General features: G+C 34.2%; 1 protein-coding gene across 1 annotated transcript in view; it reads left to right on the top strand.

The window, feature by feature from the left end:
- Window positions 1-16,776, top strand: part of LOC102806612 (centrosomal protein of 85 kDa-like) — an 88,028-nt gene that overhangs the window by 20,808 nt on the left and 50,444 nt on the right. The window contains exons 3-10 of the mRNA XM_085505161.1: window positions 984-1,103; window positions 2,480-2,939; window positions 8,780-8,980; window positions 13,123-13,213; window positions 13,360-13,512; window positions 15,296-15,450; window positions 15,758-15,893; window positions 16,311-16,481. Coding sequence (XP_085361287.1) covers window positions 984-1,103; window positions 2,480-2,939; window positions 8,780-8,980; window positions 13,123-13,213; window positions 13,360-13,512; window positions 15,296-15,450; window positions 15,758-15,893; window positions 16,311-16,481 — 1,487 coding nt within the window. The remainder of the gene's footprint in view (window positions 1-983; window positions 1,104-2,479; window positions 2,940-8,779; window positions 8,981-13,122; window positions 13,214-13,359; window positions 13,513-15,295; window positions 15,451-15,757; window positions 15,894-16,310; window positions 16,482-16,776) is intronic.

Consider the following 16,776-nt stretch of genomic DNA (forward strand, 5'->3'; position numbering starts at 1 on the left):
CCAGCCATTTTACCCATATTGGCCTCCCAGCCATTTTACCTGTATTGGGCTACCAGCCATTTTACCTGTATTGGGCTACCAGCCATTTTACCTGTATTGGGCTACCAGCCATTTTACCTGTATTGGGCTACCAGCCATTTTACCTGTATTGGGCTCTCAGCCATTTTACCCGTATTGGGCTACCAGCCATTTTACCCGTATTGGGCTTCCAGCGATTTTACCTATGTTGGGCTTCCAGCCATTTTACCCGTATTGGGCTTCCAGCGATTTTACCTATATTGGGCTACCAGCCATTTTACCCGTATTGTGCTACCAGCCATTTTACCTTTATTGGGCTACCAGCCATTTTACCCGTATTGGGCTACCAGCCATTTTACCCATATTGGGCTCCCAGCAAATTTACCCGTATTGGGCTACTAGCCATTTTACCTGTATTGGCCTACCAGCCATTTTATTCATATAGGGCTACCAGCCATTTTACACATATTGGGCTACCAGCGATTTTACACATATTGGGCTACCAGCAATTTTACCCATATTGGGCTACCAGCAATTTTACCCATATTGGGCTACCAGCCATTTTATTCATATTGGGCTCCCAGCAAATATACCCGTATTGCGCTACTCGCCATTTTACCCGTATTGGGCTACTCGCCATTTTATTCATATAGGGCTACCAGCCATTTTATTCATATTGGGCTACCAGTCATTTTACCCATATTGTGGGCTACCAGTCATTTTACCCGTAAAGAGCTACCAGTCATTTTACCTATATTGGGCTACCAGTCATTTTACCCATATTGGGCTCCCAGCCATTTTACCCGTATTGGTCTACCAGCCATTTTATTCGTATTGGCCTACCAGCCATTTTACCCGTAAAGGTCTACCAGTCATTTTATTCATATTGGGCTCCCAGCCATTTTGTTGGTCTACTGCAATTTTACTTATTTTAATTCGACCAATTTACATATTTATCTTTGTAGATTCCAAGTCAACACCTCCTTTATCATCATCAGCACTTGATTGGGCAACACCACATCCATCAACACTGAGTGGGAAACGACTTGGTTTAGGACTTAGTAGTAGACGTGTCCATCACAATGGTAATTCTACCTAGATACTCCATTAATGATGTGCCATGTAAAACATGAAATATTCTATTGAGATAGTAATTTTGTAAAAAATGACATCTTGTTTGAAACAGTCAGTCTACAATGTAAATGATGTACGATAGAAACCTCAACAAAAAAATGAGTGAGCCATTTACATTTCAAAGGCCCTGGAAGAAAACAAGCATTTCATGCATTATTAAAACGTAATACAAAGAGAATTAAGGTAGAGATGCAGGTTCGTGGGCACTTTGGAGTGAAATTTTTTTTTTTTTTTGCTTTTTATTATCCAAAAAGTCTTGGCTGACTGTTGAAATTTTGTAGAATTGTAGAATTGTGAATAGTGGAACATACTCAAAAAACGATTTTAAAATATAGATAACAGGCACAAAATTATCTTTTTTGAATGCTTAGCAAGGTTTAGCAAGGCTGTACATAAATAAAAAAAGAAATGACGGGATCTCCATATTATGCACTGTATTTAACTTTTTACAAAACGACAATACATTTAAATTTGAAACTGTAACAGCCATTTTAATCATGAGCATTAGCAAACTTCTTACTGAATCAATTGTTATGCAAATTAGCAATTATCTCAGCTTCTTTTTAGTGCACATTCCAGAACTTTAAAAAAAATAGCTCCTAGACGCTTTGACCTTTTGTTTTGAAATTTTCACAAATGATTGACAATGTGTTTATCTTCAAAACGCCGTCGGGGCATTGTTTTTAGTTGAATAGTGTTACAGCAATCGTACAGACAACTAGCCTGGATGTTAATTTATGCATAAACTTGAAGTAGTGAAATTTGAGCTGCTGCCCTGCAAAATTAACAACTGGTAGACAGTTTTCAAGATGGCACTTTCTTCATAGTAAACAGATGTACCCATAAACCAATTTTGACAGGAAACAGAAGCATGGTTTAGAAGCTAATTTTTTTTAAATCACTTTTGACCAAAAAAGCACATTTTTGTGCATATTTCAAACTACAGTGTCCACAAAAAAAATACTAAAAAAAATTAATACAATAAGCTTTCCGAAAATATATACATGTAGTTGTGTGGACAAGGGAGGTCATCTTGGTTTCCTAATTAACTAATTAAAATACCTGTCAGATAAACTGCATCTCTACCTTAAAGTGTTTACATTACTGTAAAATACTTTATTTTAGCTGGAAATAATTTTGGCAAAAAGACTTTTTGGGTGTTTTGTATGGAGTTTATTTTCACTAATTTTTGATGATTTGAATGTTAAGTACATGTACAGGAAAAAAGGTATATTTGCTGGATTTTATTTTTTCTGAATCATCCCTTCAACGACAATAGCAAATATAAATTATATAAATTCATCATTAATGTTTGCTTTATTCACAGTTCAAGAAGTTAGATGTCCTCCGGTAGCACAAGTCCTCCCAAGTATGCCAACCCATGGTAAACATGAAACAAGCAACAGTGACTATCAAAAACTGAGCCCTGTGTCACAATGTGATGTCTTTTCAGACACCTATGATGTGACTGGACATCACCTCATGGAGAGACAATCAACTCATCAGACGTTTACAACTCCAAATATGGAAGATACTATTGATTATCCAACGATTGACAATTATACCATGTCACATCAACATTATGATAGTAACCATAGTAACAGAACACAGTCACTGCCAGCACATTTAACTTATAATCCAGGTCATTATGTTGTAACAAGTCCTAAAAAATACAGCATGGCTGCGTCTCATCACTCTGTGAGCACTGTACAAGATCCTACAAAATGGGATGCTTTAATAAAAGCTAAAGAAAGCATATTAACAGAAAAAGACAAGATTATTGACAAGTAAGTTACTTAACGCATGTTATTAAAGCATGTACATTTTTTTTCTATAAAAGTGTTTAAAGATGTAGTATCTGCTAAATTATTTGAAATCTGTAGTTATGGCATGAGTTGTGAGTGTGTTGGGATCTGACATATTAATTTTTAGCTCCGCTGTCGACTTTGTCGAGCAGAGCTTATCATATGAGTGATTGTCCGTCGTCGTCGTCTGTGTCAATGTTTTACTTTTTCGACTTCTTCTTGAAAACTACAGTTCTGAATGCTTTGATACTTGGTATGCATATGTACTTTGGGTAGACATCTCTCAGATTGTTCATTTTGTGATGATATCTTCAATTCTCTAATATTTGTGAATATTTTTGTCATTTTTGGTGAAAAGTGATATTTTTGACTTCTTGTAAAAAACAGCAAGTCCGATTGCTTTGATATTACATATATAGGTACTACATGTGGACCTCTCTCAGATTTGTTCATTTTGTGAGGATATCTTTAATTCTCTTATTTTGGTGAATATTTTTGTAATTTTGTTCATTTCATGATGTCTTAAATTCTCTAATTTTAATGAATATTTTTGTCATTTTTGGTGAAAAGTGATATTTTCGAATTCTTGTTGAAAACAGCAAGTATATACATATTGTTCATTTTCAAATGATATCTTCAGTTCTTTAATTGTAATGTGCATTGCTAACAGCGGAGCTACCTCAGCCGACAGGCTGCTTATTTTTTTTTATCTTGGAACTTCAAAATAAGTCGTGCAATATAGTTTTTTTTTTATTCATATGCTTAACAAAACAAAGATACAATACACAAATACAATACAGGTTACTACACAAATACAAACTTATGCTTCAAAATAATCAATAAATTCTCCCCATTTTTTGTTGTGACTTCCCTGTCTGTTTTCTATAATTGCGACTTTCTTCTCTGTATGGTAAATTAATTTGATATATGATCTAAAACCACCAATGTCTGGTTTTTTCTCAACAATTTTACATTTAAACATATGATAGCGTGTCAATAATAACATAGTATTATGTAATGGTCTAGCATTGTATACATCCCCCAAAATACATGTGACTGCACTTAATGTCAAAGTATCACCTGTCATGAATGAAAACCATTCATTGACTGATGTCCAAAAGACAAATACATATCTACAGTCCCAAAATAAATGAAAGTAGTCTTCCTCAACTTCTCCACAAAAAGAACACAGGGGGGAATCAATTAAGCCCCACAAGCACAACAACCTGTTTGAAGGCAATATTTCCATATTAATTTTATATTGAAAATAGCGTAATTTGGCATCGGTAGTAATAGAAAAGGGAGCAAGATAAATATTTTGCCAAGGTAAAGGGGTGTTCAAAATGTCCAGCCAATATTGCTGTATAACTGAGGGGGTTAAATCAGGAAATTCCTCATGGCAATACCAAAGATAAATATTTTTATTAACCTTAGTTCCTGACAGCCAGATATTGTTATACATGTTTGGTATACAGACCATTAGTTTTGACATGTTAGATTCAACAATACTGCGCTAGTTTGATGGAATTGCTGATAATAACTGTCGATATTCAAATTGAGTACATGTATTCCCGTAGTTTGATAACAAATCTTGAAACGTGTAAAATGTACAGTCTGCATTTAAAAGATCATTAATAAATATTATACCGTGTTGTATAAAACGTTTCCAGGCAACAGTCTTGTTGTCAATAAGAATATTAGAATTATTCCATATAAGTTCTTGAAGTATATTTTCTATGTTACTTACTGCAACCATGCTGAAATTATATCTTACTGCAACCAGTAATTAACTTACTGCAACCATGCTGAAATTATATTTTTTTAAAAACTTTATCGAAAAGGGTTGACCTTTAGTAGGTCTGGTTTACCCAGCTTAGCGAAGTAAACCAGAGCACCACCAAAGTCGGAGAGAAAGTATTTAAATATTTTACTACAAAAGGAAGTATCATTATGGTAAATACGCGGAATCCAAGCTGCTTTCAAAGCTTTATTGAATGCTTCTAAATTAGTAAGTTTAACACCACCCTTCTCATATGACTTGTACAGTACATTTCGTTTAACAAAGTCTCTCCTACCACCCCAAATAAACGGGAAAACAATATTTTCATATTTCTTAAAGAACTCATCACCAGGAGAATGGTAGAGACATAAAAAGATGGGTGAACTGAGAAATTATCAAAGATTTTAGAATTGTAATTTTTCCAAATATAGTCAGACCCTTTCTGTACCATGGTTGCAGTATCTTCCTCGTCTTTTCAATGCGATAGTTAAAATTTACATAAGTCAATTGAAATAAATCAACAGGAATATGAATACCAAGAACATCGACAGCACCATCAATCCATACTGAGGGATACAGAGTGTCAATATGAAAGTCTGTATTTTTTAAAGAACCAATGCGCAACACCTTACATTTATCATTATTAGGCGATAAACCAGAGATCTTAGAAAATTCTTCAAGGATATTGAATAAAGCAATAAACGAATTATAACTAGCTTCTATTGGAAAATTTGTGTCGTCTGCGTATTGTGACACTTAGTTTCTATTGGTCCAATGAATAAACCTTTAATATTGACACAACTCCTCGCCCGAATAGCTAGTAGTTCCACGCTAATGACAAATAAATATGGAGATAACGGACATCCTTGCCGAACGCCTCGAAAAAGGTGAAATGTATGTGAAATATTACCAAAATTAATAATACGACTATGAATACTATTATATATAACCTTTACCCAAGAAATGAATGAGGAACCAAAATTGAAAAAAATTAGACTTCGAATTATAAACCCCCAACTTAGCTTATCAAATGCCTTTTCAAAGTCAGCTCTAAATATAAGCCCAGGTTCATTTTCATGCTCATAATATTCAATAATTTCTAAAATTCTTCTGATGTTGTCGGCAATAAACCTCCCATGAATAAACCCAGTTTGGTCATGCCCGACGATATCAGAAATAACTTTTTTGCTAAAATGCGGTAATCGCAACATAGTAGAGTTAATGGCCGCCAATTTTTTAAAAGAGTTGGGTCTTTATCATGCCTCTGAGGGTCCTGTTTTAAAAGCAATGTTAAAAGTCCCTCTCTCTGAGAAAGTGACATTCTTCCACACTCAATCGAATAATTGAAACATTGTATTATATGACTACACAGCTGTGGATAAAACGTTTTATATATTTTGATGGGAATACCATCTAAACCTGGCGATTTTCCATTTGGAAAAGATTGAATAGCATTCAAAAGCTCAGCTGGTGTAATGGAGCCTTCACATAGTAATTGCCTCTTTTCGTCCAAACATGGTTTATAATTGTGTGGATAGAAACTATCATTCTGGTTGTTATTCAGCGATTCAGCACCGTTATAAGAGTATAAATTAGCATAGAATTTTACTTCCTCCTTCAAGATATCACCAGGATTAGATAATACCGTGTCATCATACAAAATCAATCTAGTTACATTTTTACGTGAATAATTCCTATGCACCAAATTTAAAAAGTATTTATTAGGGCGTTCACCTTTCAAAGACTAGCAAACTTTAGAACGAATCATTGCACCAGCAGTTTTTTTCAGAATACAATAATTCAAGTTCCTCCTGTTGTTGTAAATTATAAGTGGATGGGCTATCAGTGGAATCAATCAAACGTTGTAGCTTATTGATGAGTAGCGAGTTTTCCTTTTCTTTATATCTTTTTTCTTAATTGAACCAAACTTTATACAATGACCCCTTAAAGCACACTTAAACAAGTCCATGCATAATGAGGATTTGCAGTTCCAATATTGTTATCGAAAAAATTTGGTAATAAATTGTTTAGACTGATTCACAAATTTATCATCACTCAACAAGGAAGTGTTAAAATGCCAATACCCTTTCCCTCGTTGAAACGTACTGGTTTCGACACCAATACTAATTAAACAATGATCTGAGTGAAAACTCTCTCCAATTGTTGCCATAGTAATTTTGGATACAAGTGAAAAAGGTACCAGGATATAATCAATTCTTCTAGCTTGTTTACCCCTCCTCCAAGTATATCGTCTAACATCTGGATTGTGCAGTCGCAAAACATCAACTAAATGTTAACATTAATTGTTGAATTTTATTTCTTGCCCTGTGTTACCCGCCCTGTCAACTATTTCGATTTGGACTATTGAAATCTCCACAGATAATTATTTCCATAGAATCGCAAAAATCGCCAAAATTAGAAATAATGTTATCTATAAAATTTGCCTTGTCATTATTTGGAGCATATAAACATACTATGGTAAAACGTAAGCAATCAACTGTCATTTCGATCATAATCCATTTCCCATCTTGGCCACTTCTCCGATTATGAATAACGTAAGATAAATTATTCTTTATAAAAATAGCCACACCACGTTGGTTTCCTGTACCGTGATTGAAAATTATATCCTTGCCCCATTCAGAATTTCAAAGACATTCTTGGTCCAATAAAGAGTGTGTTTCTTGCAAACAAAATATATTATGAGGTTTATTCCTCATCCAAGTAAACATTTCCCGTCTTTTTAATGAATTGGCTGTACCATTACAGTTAAAGGAAGCAATTTCAACTTTAAGAGCTACGGCCATATACTATGACAGTTTAATTTACACCAGCCACAGGTGTTTCTGGGCCAAATTACCATACATGTATATTCATGGGAAAAAACAAAAATACTGATAAGTAGAAAAATGAAACGATAAGGACGTAGATAAAAGAAGTAGACAATAAAAAACAAATAAAACATTAATAAGCCACTAACAACCACATATAATCAATATAATACCAGCAAACATCACCCTGTGGTACACAAATCTGAACTATAGTTTTTAGTCTCTATTTGGACGCAGTCCGAAAACTGGGACTTGTGTTTTGACCTTTGTGGTCCATGTATCCATGCGTGCGTGCGTCTGTGCGTCTGTGTGTGCGTCTGTCTGTCATCAAAAATCAAGCATTTCTGGCATTCCAGAACTGGATCTTGGTGTTTATGGATGGATGTTCTTAAAACTTGGTACATACGTTGGACATTGTGGGACCTTGATGCACATCATTTTATTTTCTCAGATCGGATTCAAAATGACTGACTGGTGGCCATTTTGTTTAAATGAATGCACTTCTAGAGCCATATCTCTTGACATGCTTTGACTGATTATGTTCAAATTTCATATATTCGTTTTACATCATGTTATAGATATATAATGTATTCAAAATGACCGACTGGTGGCAATTTTGTTTTAATTAATGCTGTTCCAGAGCAATATTTCTCAATATTGACAAGGCCTCATTTGATGATCAGATACAAGATGTCAATCATTTTAATGTTAAAAAATGATCATAATCAAGCATCATCTTCTGGATCCATACTTCTGACATGTTTATGTTCGAACTATATTACTATAAACAATATTACTATATTTCTTAAATTTGATAACTATGGCGGACTGTGGCATGCATGGCTTGTAAATCCTGTATGAAATGTTGCATGTTTGCTTGAACGCATTGGCAGCGGGTATTAAAGGATCATGACATAAATTTAGAAAGAAGTAGTCCAAGTTGCACATTGCAGACAGATTGTATGGAGAATATGTCACATAAAATTTTGATCAATTAAAAGGACTGTCAGAAAATTACATGTGCAATTCAGTGGCCCTGGTGATGCCCTAAGGTTCTGGAAACTCAATCCCAACAGAATCTATGGAAATGCTAATGGTAATGTATTACCAATACCGTAATTATTGCATTTGATATATAAGGCCTACAAAGAAAGTATATCTCTTAATATATCGTTTAAACACAAGATTTACAAAAATAACATTGTCTTTTTCAGGCAAAAGATGCAGATCCATCACATGCAAGAAGAGTTGAGAAAAAGAGAATCAGGCAGATTGCAGATGGTTGGTCTTAACCATGGTGATGAAGTTATAAAGATGCAAGAATACCAGTATGAAACTGCTGCATTGAAAGCTCACATAGCTGAGTTAGCGTCAAGTCAGAATACAGATATACATCAAATGAGTACACGACTTGGGTAGGTCGACCTCAACTAATCCAGTCTTGAATATGTTCACTCCTTGCTGGAATGCAGTACAAACTTATGTATCTTAGACATATCTGGACTGATCATATACATCTTGGGAGACAAATGCTGGTCCATTCGTTTCTCTGTCTGATTCATGAAAATCAATTAAGTAAAGGAATCTTGGTTGTGCACAATCATATATTGTTGAATATTAATTGCCATCTGATCAAATATGATTGACTGGCATTTTTGGTAATCAAAATGGCTAAATTCTGATACTTAAACTAGTCTTTGACCACTTCTTGAAAATTTCATTCAAACTTTGTTTCATGACCTGAATCATCACTATATCATCTGATCCACTTGAAAGTGTGTACACTTGAATGCAATGGTATCCAAGCTAGTTTCTCTGTCTGTCTGTGCGATTATAATAGCCACATTTTGTGTCAGTATATGGACTTCTAGTCATACTGAATTGAAATTGACATTGACATACTGATGATGCATGAAGCCCTTTGGTAGACATGTGACTGAGCTGACACAGAGCTTGGCTAGTGGTAAAAACAACACAAGGACTATGCATTGTTAATACTAATTACAGGTTTTCAGGCATTTTACAATGTTTGATATTGTTTTTGTGTTGAGTCTGTCAACATCAGTCTAAAACAGTTGTTATATTTTCCTGAAGTTACCCATGCGCAGAATTTATGAATTTATTATCATTCTTAGATGTTGTTTTTACCGCCATACAACAAGAAAGTGACCATAATCAATACTGGGTCTTAAACAAGTTATACAATTGCAAATAAAAAAAATATGATTCACAAAATTTGTAATGAACCAAAAATTAGTTTGAGGTGGCTATTGCCTCTTTAATTTAAATCATGTTTATCTGCTCTTGCTCTTTTCTCAAATACGTCTTGATCTATTTGTTCAAAGTAGGTACAAATGATAAAAATGCAATAAATTCAACTCAAAGACACTAAAATTGTTGTCATTTTTGACTCCCATGTGCGAAGCACAAAATGGGAGTCTTTGCAGTTAGTGTGTCTGTATGTGTGTATGTGTGTATGTGTGTATGTGTGTATGTGTGTCCGACTGTTCCACTGCTATCTCAAGAACCATACATCGGTTTTTGATGAAACTTGGTGCATAGATGCTCTGGGCCAATGCGCAGATTTGATTAGGTTTTGGTAAAAATCCATGCTCGTTAATTACCTAATTTGCATGATAATTAGCTAATTTTTAGCTGTTCTATGACTGTTCCACTGATATCTAAAGAACCACTCATTGGATTTTGATGAAACTTGGTACATAGATGCTCTGAACATATGCGCAGATTTGATTAATTTTTGGTAAAAATCCGTGCATATTAATTACCTAATTTGCATGATAATTAGCTATTTTTTAGTGGTTCCATGACTGTTCCACTGATATCTAAACAACCACTCATTGGATTTCGATGAAACTTGGTACATAGATGCTCTGAACTAATGCTAGGTTTTGATTAGTTTTTGGTAATAATCCGTGGATACTAATTACCTAATTTGCATAATGATTAGTCAATTTTCGGTTTTTCCACTGATATCTCAAGTACTAATCATCACATTTCAATGAAACTTGGTACATAGATGTCATACGACACTGCACAGACCTGATAGTTTTTATGGTAATATCAGTACATATTAATTACCTAATTTGCATAATTAATTAATTTTCAGCATTTGATATAAGTAGTTAGCATTACATTTCAATGAAACTTGGTACTTACATACTCAAGGACTATGCAGAGATTGATTGTTTTCGATAAATATTTGTGCATATTAATCACCTAATTTGCATAATTAGTTAATTTTCAGCTTTTCCACGGGTATCTCAAGTACTAATCATCGCATTTCAATGAAACTTGGTACATAGATCCTTTAGGACTATGCAGAGACCTGATTAGTTTTAGGGTAAATAATTGTGCATATTAATTACCTAATTTGCATAATTAATTTTCAGCTTTTCTACTGATATCTAAAGTACTAATCATCATATTTCAATGAATCTAGAATTATGCAGACCCAATTAGTTTCCGGTAAATATTTGTGCATATTAATCACCTAATTTGCATAATTAACCAACTTTCACACTGATATCTCAGGTACTATACATCACATATCAATGAATGTACATGGATGCTGTAGGACAATAGACAGACCTGAATAATTGTGGGTTAAAATCTGTACATATTAATTACCTAATTTGCATAATTAACCAATTTTAATCTTTCACACTGATATCTAAAGTACCGTAAAAACTCCAAAATTTCGACCGGTTTTAAATAATTTGTGTTAGAAATGTGACGTGTTTTTAGAGTCAAAATTAAGGTGCATTTTCGGACGGTCGAATTTTTCAGAATAGAAATCAGCAAAAAAAAATGGGGATGATAGACAGTGTGCTTCATTAGTTTTTAAAAAATGCAATGTCCGTCAATTGACGTAAACTTCCTCATGTTTCACGGTAAAAGCAAAGGTCGTGGCCGAGTTGTAACTCAAAATCTAAACAAAGTCATCAATCAGTGAGTATTATGACAAGCAAAACAAAACATCAAGACGCGGAGAAGAGGTCAGCACAAAACTAATAGGTCAAAAGACAAAGCTGTCTCGCACTACCTAGGAAAACTTGCGAATGTTCGAAGTACAGGTACCCATTGGACAAAAGATACATGGAAGTTTAGCAAACGATCTCCCCGACCCAGTGCAATGTATCCGGTTAGAATCAAAGCTCACGTGTCCCTTATTTGAGCACCGTACCGGTGATTTGAGGGACCAAATTCTGCCGTAAATTCGCCCTTGGATTAAAAAATATAATGGGATTTAAGAAAATAAAATGGGACTTTTAAGGTGTATTTTGGCGTCATTTTTCGGACATTTCAATCAATCCTGCCGGCTAAAATAGAGTCTAAGTTTTACCGTAGTCATTGACGTCTGTCTATTCAAGAGTACACGTGTATGATTTTTATCGTGACTAGCGTGAGCGGGTAAGCTTCCTTTCGAGAATGAGCTGTTATCACTGTGAACAATGTTAAATTATTCTTCAGATGACCAGTTTATTTTTTAAAAACAACTAATTTTTTTATTTAAAAAAAATCATGCCGTTTTCGCATCATCCAGCTTTTTGATTGGTTAATTAGCGATTTGACCTATTTGACCTAAGAGAACATGGCGGATATCCTACAGCATCAAACGTTTATACGAGACCGGAATCATTTGCTTACGATGAAACTAAGTTGACTTTTATTTGTATTTCATAACCATTCAACAAATTTATTTTGTGTACATTATTATAATCACTACTGAGTACAGTAATAATCAACAATTCAGAAACGCAGCATGCCGAGATTTTTGTGTTCGTTTTTATTTGAAACTTCGTTTATTTAGAATATATTTTCGTTACCAATAAAATAAAAATCTCTCAGTCAATCAGAAACCCGCATTCATGCCTTTGAGGAAGGTCCCGTTTGAACGCTCACATCGTTTTTTTTTTCGTTTGGGGGAAAACTAAAACTGGTCGCAATTTTCGAATAAGAATGAGTCGGCAATTTTTAGTGGAGTCGAAAATTTGGAGGTAAATAAAACACCGAAACCCGGCAAATAAATAGGCGGTCAAATTTTTAGAGGGGTCGAAATTTTGGAGTTTTCACGGTGCTAATTATTCCATTTCAATGAAACTTAGTACAAAGATGCTCTAGGACAATGTACAAACCTAATTAGTTTGGGGTAAAAATCTGTTCATATTAATTCCCTAATAAGCATAATAATTCATAATTTTTTGGTTCTAATCACATTTCAATTAAACTTGGAGACATAGATTTTCTGTTACATTGCGCAGACCTCATTAGTTTTACACTCAAATCTGGTCATATTAATTTTCTGATTTGCATAATTAGTTTTCAGCTAAGTAATTTCGAATTATATTTAATGTGTCTCCAATACTCTCAGCACATGGGAGTTCTTTCTAAGCTTTCTTTGATTGTATTAATCTGACGCTTAGGTTAAATCTTGGTGACAAGCGGTTGTTAGCATATAGTATACAGTATGTACAGTGAATTGTGTTAAAATAAACAAAATGTTGAGATGTCATTGTGCACTGTTTTTTTTCAACAGCCAAACAGAGTATGAACTTGAAGAGACACAAACTGCTTTAAAGCAATTAGCATTGGCAAAAAAGAGAGAAGCTGATCTGCTCCAAAAACAGGTGAAAAATAATTCTGACTTTATTTATGTTGACCTCTCCTTGTTCACCTGTTCATTCATTGATTGTAAGTACAGTAACATGACATGTATATATGATATAATTGTTTATTAATTGGTATATAGTCATTATTTATGTGTATATCTTAGATAAATGAAAAAGAAGAACAGCTTGATGAATGGACAAATAAGTTCCAACTTTTTAATGATAAATATGATAAATTGAAGAATAGAAATGACACACTTGAAAGATATTTGGAAGATTTGCCAACTGTTGAAGAACACAAGAAGAAGTCGTATGAAATATCCTTTACAATGTTTCATCTGTTTTATGCTGACAGTGTAGTAGTTGTATGGTTGGAGTGTTATCTGCTTTATGCTGACAGTGTAGTAGTTGTATGGTTGGAGTGTTATCTGCTTTATGCTGACAGTGTAGTAGTTGTATGGTTGGAGTGTTATCTGCTTTATGCTGACAGTGTAGTAGTTGTATGGTTGGAGTGTTATCTAATGTAAGATGTCGTTAGTGTATTTGTATTTTTAGCTCTGCTGTCGACTTTGTCGAGCGGAGCTTATCATATGAGTGATTGTCCGTCGTCGTCGTCGTCCGTGTCAATGTTTTACTTTTTCGACTTCTTCTTGAAAACTACAAGCCTGAATGCTTTGATACTTGGTGTATATGTACCTTGGGTAGACCTCTCTCAGATTTGTTCATTTCATGATGATATCTTCAATTCTCTAATTTTGGTGAATATTTTTGTCATTTTTAGTAAAAAGTGATATTTTCGACTTCTTGTTGAAAACCGCAAGTGCAATTGCTTTGATATTACGTATATAGGTACTACATGTGGACCTCTCTCAGATTTGTTCATTTCATGATGATATCTTCAATTCTCTAATTTTGGTGAATATTTTTGTCATTTTTAGTAAAAAGTGATATTTTCGACTTCTTGTTGAAAACCGCAAGTGCAATTGCTTTGATATTACATATATAGGTACTACATGTGGACCTCTCTCAGATTTGTTCATTTTGTAATGATATCTTTAATTCTCTAATTTTGGTGAATATTTTTGTCATTTTTGGTAAAAAGTGATATTTTCGACTTCTTGTTGAAAACCGCAAGTCCAATTGCTTTGATATTACATATATAGGTACTACATGTGGACCTCTCTCAGATTTGTTCATTTTGTAATGATATCTTTAATTCTCTAATTTTGGTGAATATTTTTGTAATTTTTGGTAAAAAGTGATATTTTCGACTTCTTGTTGAAAACCGCAAGTCCAATTGCTTTGATATTACATATATAGGTACTACATGTGGACCTCTCTCAGATTTGTTCATTTTGTAATGATATCTTTAATTCTCTAATTTCGGTGAATATTTTTGTAATTTTTGGTAAAAATTGATATTTTCGACTTCTTGTTGAAAACCGCAAGTCCAATTGCTTTGATATTACATATATAGGTACTACATGTGGACCTCTCTCAGATTTGTTCATTTTGTAATGATATCTTTAATTCTCTAATTTTGGTGAATATTTTTGTAATTTTTGGTAAAAAGTGATATTTTCGACTTCTTGTTGAAAACCGCAAGTCCAATTGCTTTGATATTACATATATAGGTACTACATGTGGACCTCTCTCAGATTTGTTCATTTTGTAATGATATCTTTAATTCTCTAATTTCGGTGAATATTTTTGTAATTTTTGGTAAAAAGTGATATTTTCGACTTCTTGTTGAAAACCGCAAGTCCAATTGCTTTGATATTACATATATAGGTACTACATGTGGACCTCTCTCAGATTTGTTCATTTCATAATGATATCTTTAATTCTCTAATTTTGATGAATATTTTTGTAATTTTTGGTAAAAAGTGATATTTTCGACTTCTTGTTGAAAACCGCAAGTCCAATTGCTTTGATATATTATACATATAGGTACTACATGTGGACCTCTCTCAGATTTGTTCATTTTCTAATGATATCTTCTGTTCTTTAATTGCCATGTGCATTGCTAACAGCGGAGCTATCTCAGCCGACAGGCTGCTTGTTTGATTGTTTAAATTGTTATCTTTAACCTGACTGCACTTGAAACATTTGAAAAATAAAGACAGCATTCTAGCTGAAAAGATAAATCAATTAGAAAAAGAAGTTGCCGAAACAAGAAGAATAATTCGGTCAAAAGACATTAAAATTTGTGCATTGGAAAGTCAGCATAGTGACATGAAGATAAATATGGAAGGGCAAGTATTGCTTGGTTTCATCCAGCTTAATTTACAGTAAAACCATTCAATTTTACTTTCTTGATGTTTTGAGCAAATATGGCATTCAAATTCACGGTCTCTTCTAGGACTCTTCCTGCTCTGCTGTTGGAAAGAGGTCGGGTAAAAGTGCTAGTAGTCTGAAAGCAACATTGCCAACTTACAACATGGTGCATGTGTGGCGGTAGTAACCATGTCTCATTTGTATGATAGCAGGAGAGAAAACAGTATGACAATATGTACAATTTACTAAATGCACCAACACTGATAGACAAGTTTTTTTTTTCAGACTTGAAAATAAACTTTCTAAAGTGGATCTTAAAAAAGTGAAAGTGAGCAACACTGGTGAGATGGATGAAGACGATATTGAAGACTTGCAATATGAACATCACAATATGAAAGCTGAATGCACAAGACTGAAAAAGGTAATAATAAAAGCAGACAAGTGTGACATGCCCACCTGATATCAGCAGACAAGTGTGACATGCCCAGTGGATATCAGCAGACAAGTGTGACATGCCCACCGGATATCAGCAGACAAGTGTGACATGCCCACCGGATATCAGCAGACAAGTGTGACATGCCCACCTGATATCAGCAGACAAGTGTGACATGCCCACCTGATATCAGCAGACAAGTGTGACATGCCCACCTGATATCAGCAGACAAGTGTGACATGCCCACCTGATATCAGCAGACAAGTGTGACATGCCCACCTGATATCAGCAGACAAGTGTGACATGCCCACCTGATATCAGCAGACAAGTGTGATATGCCCACCTGATATCAGCTGTGTATGTCACATGCAATAAATGCTCAACACATGTTATTTAATTTTTCAGTTGATTGAGAGTAAACACCAGAAATTAAAAACTGTTCAGAACCAACATCAATGCCAAATCCGACAATTAGAAGAAAGAATACAGCAAGAAGAAGACACAGTTACTGCACTCAGAGAAGCACTGTCTTCAAAAGAAGAAAGTTTTAAAAAAATGCAAACCTCAATGAAAGAGGTATGAGGATAATTTATCATTGTCATATCCCCTAAATAGGTATGAAAGAGGTATGAGGATAATTTATCATTGTCATATCCCCTAAATAGGTATGAAAGAGGTATGAGGATAATTTATCATTGTCATATCCCCTAAATAGGTATGAAAGAGGTATGAGGATAATTTATCATTGTCATATCCCCTAAATAGGTATGAAAGAGGTATGAGGATAATTTATCATTGTCATATCCCCTAAATAGGTATGAAAAAGGTATGAGGATAATTTATCATTGTCATATCCCCTAAATAGGTATGA

This window comes from Saccoglossus kowalevskii, chromosome 11, assembly GCF_978046115.1.
Source record: "Saccoglossus kowalevskii chromosome 11, keSacKowa6.1, whole genome shotgun sequence".
In the NCBI taxonomy this organism is placed as follows: domain Eukaryota; kingdom Metazoa; phylum Hemichordata; class Enteropneusta; family Harrimaniidae; genus Saccoglossus; species Saccoglossus kowalevskii.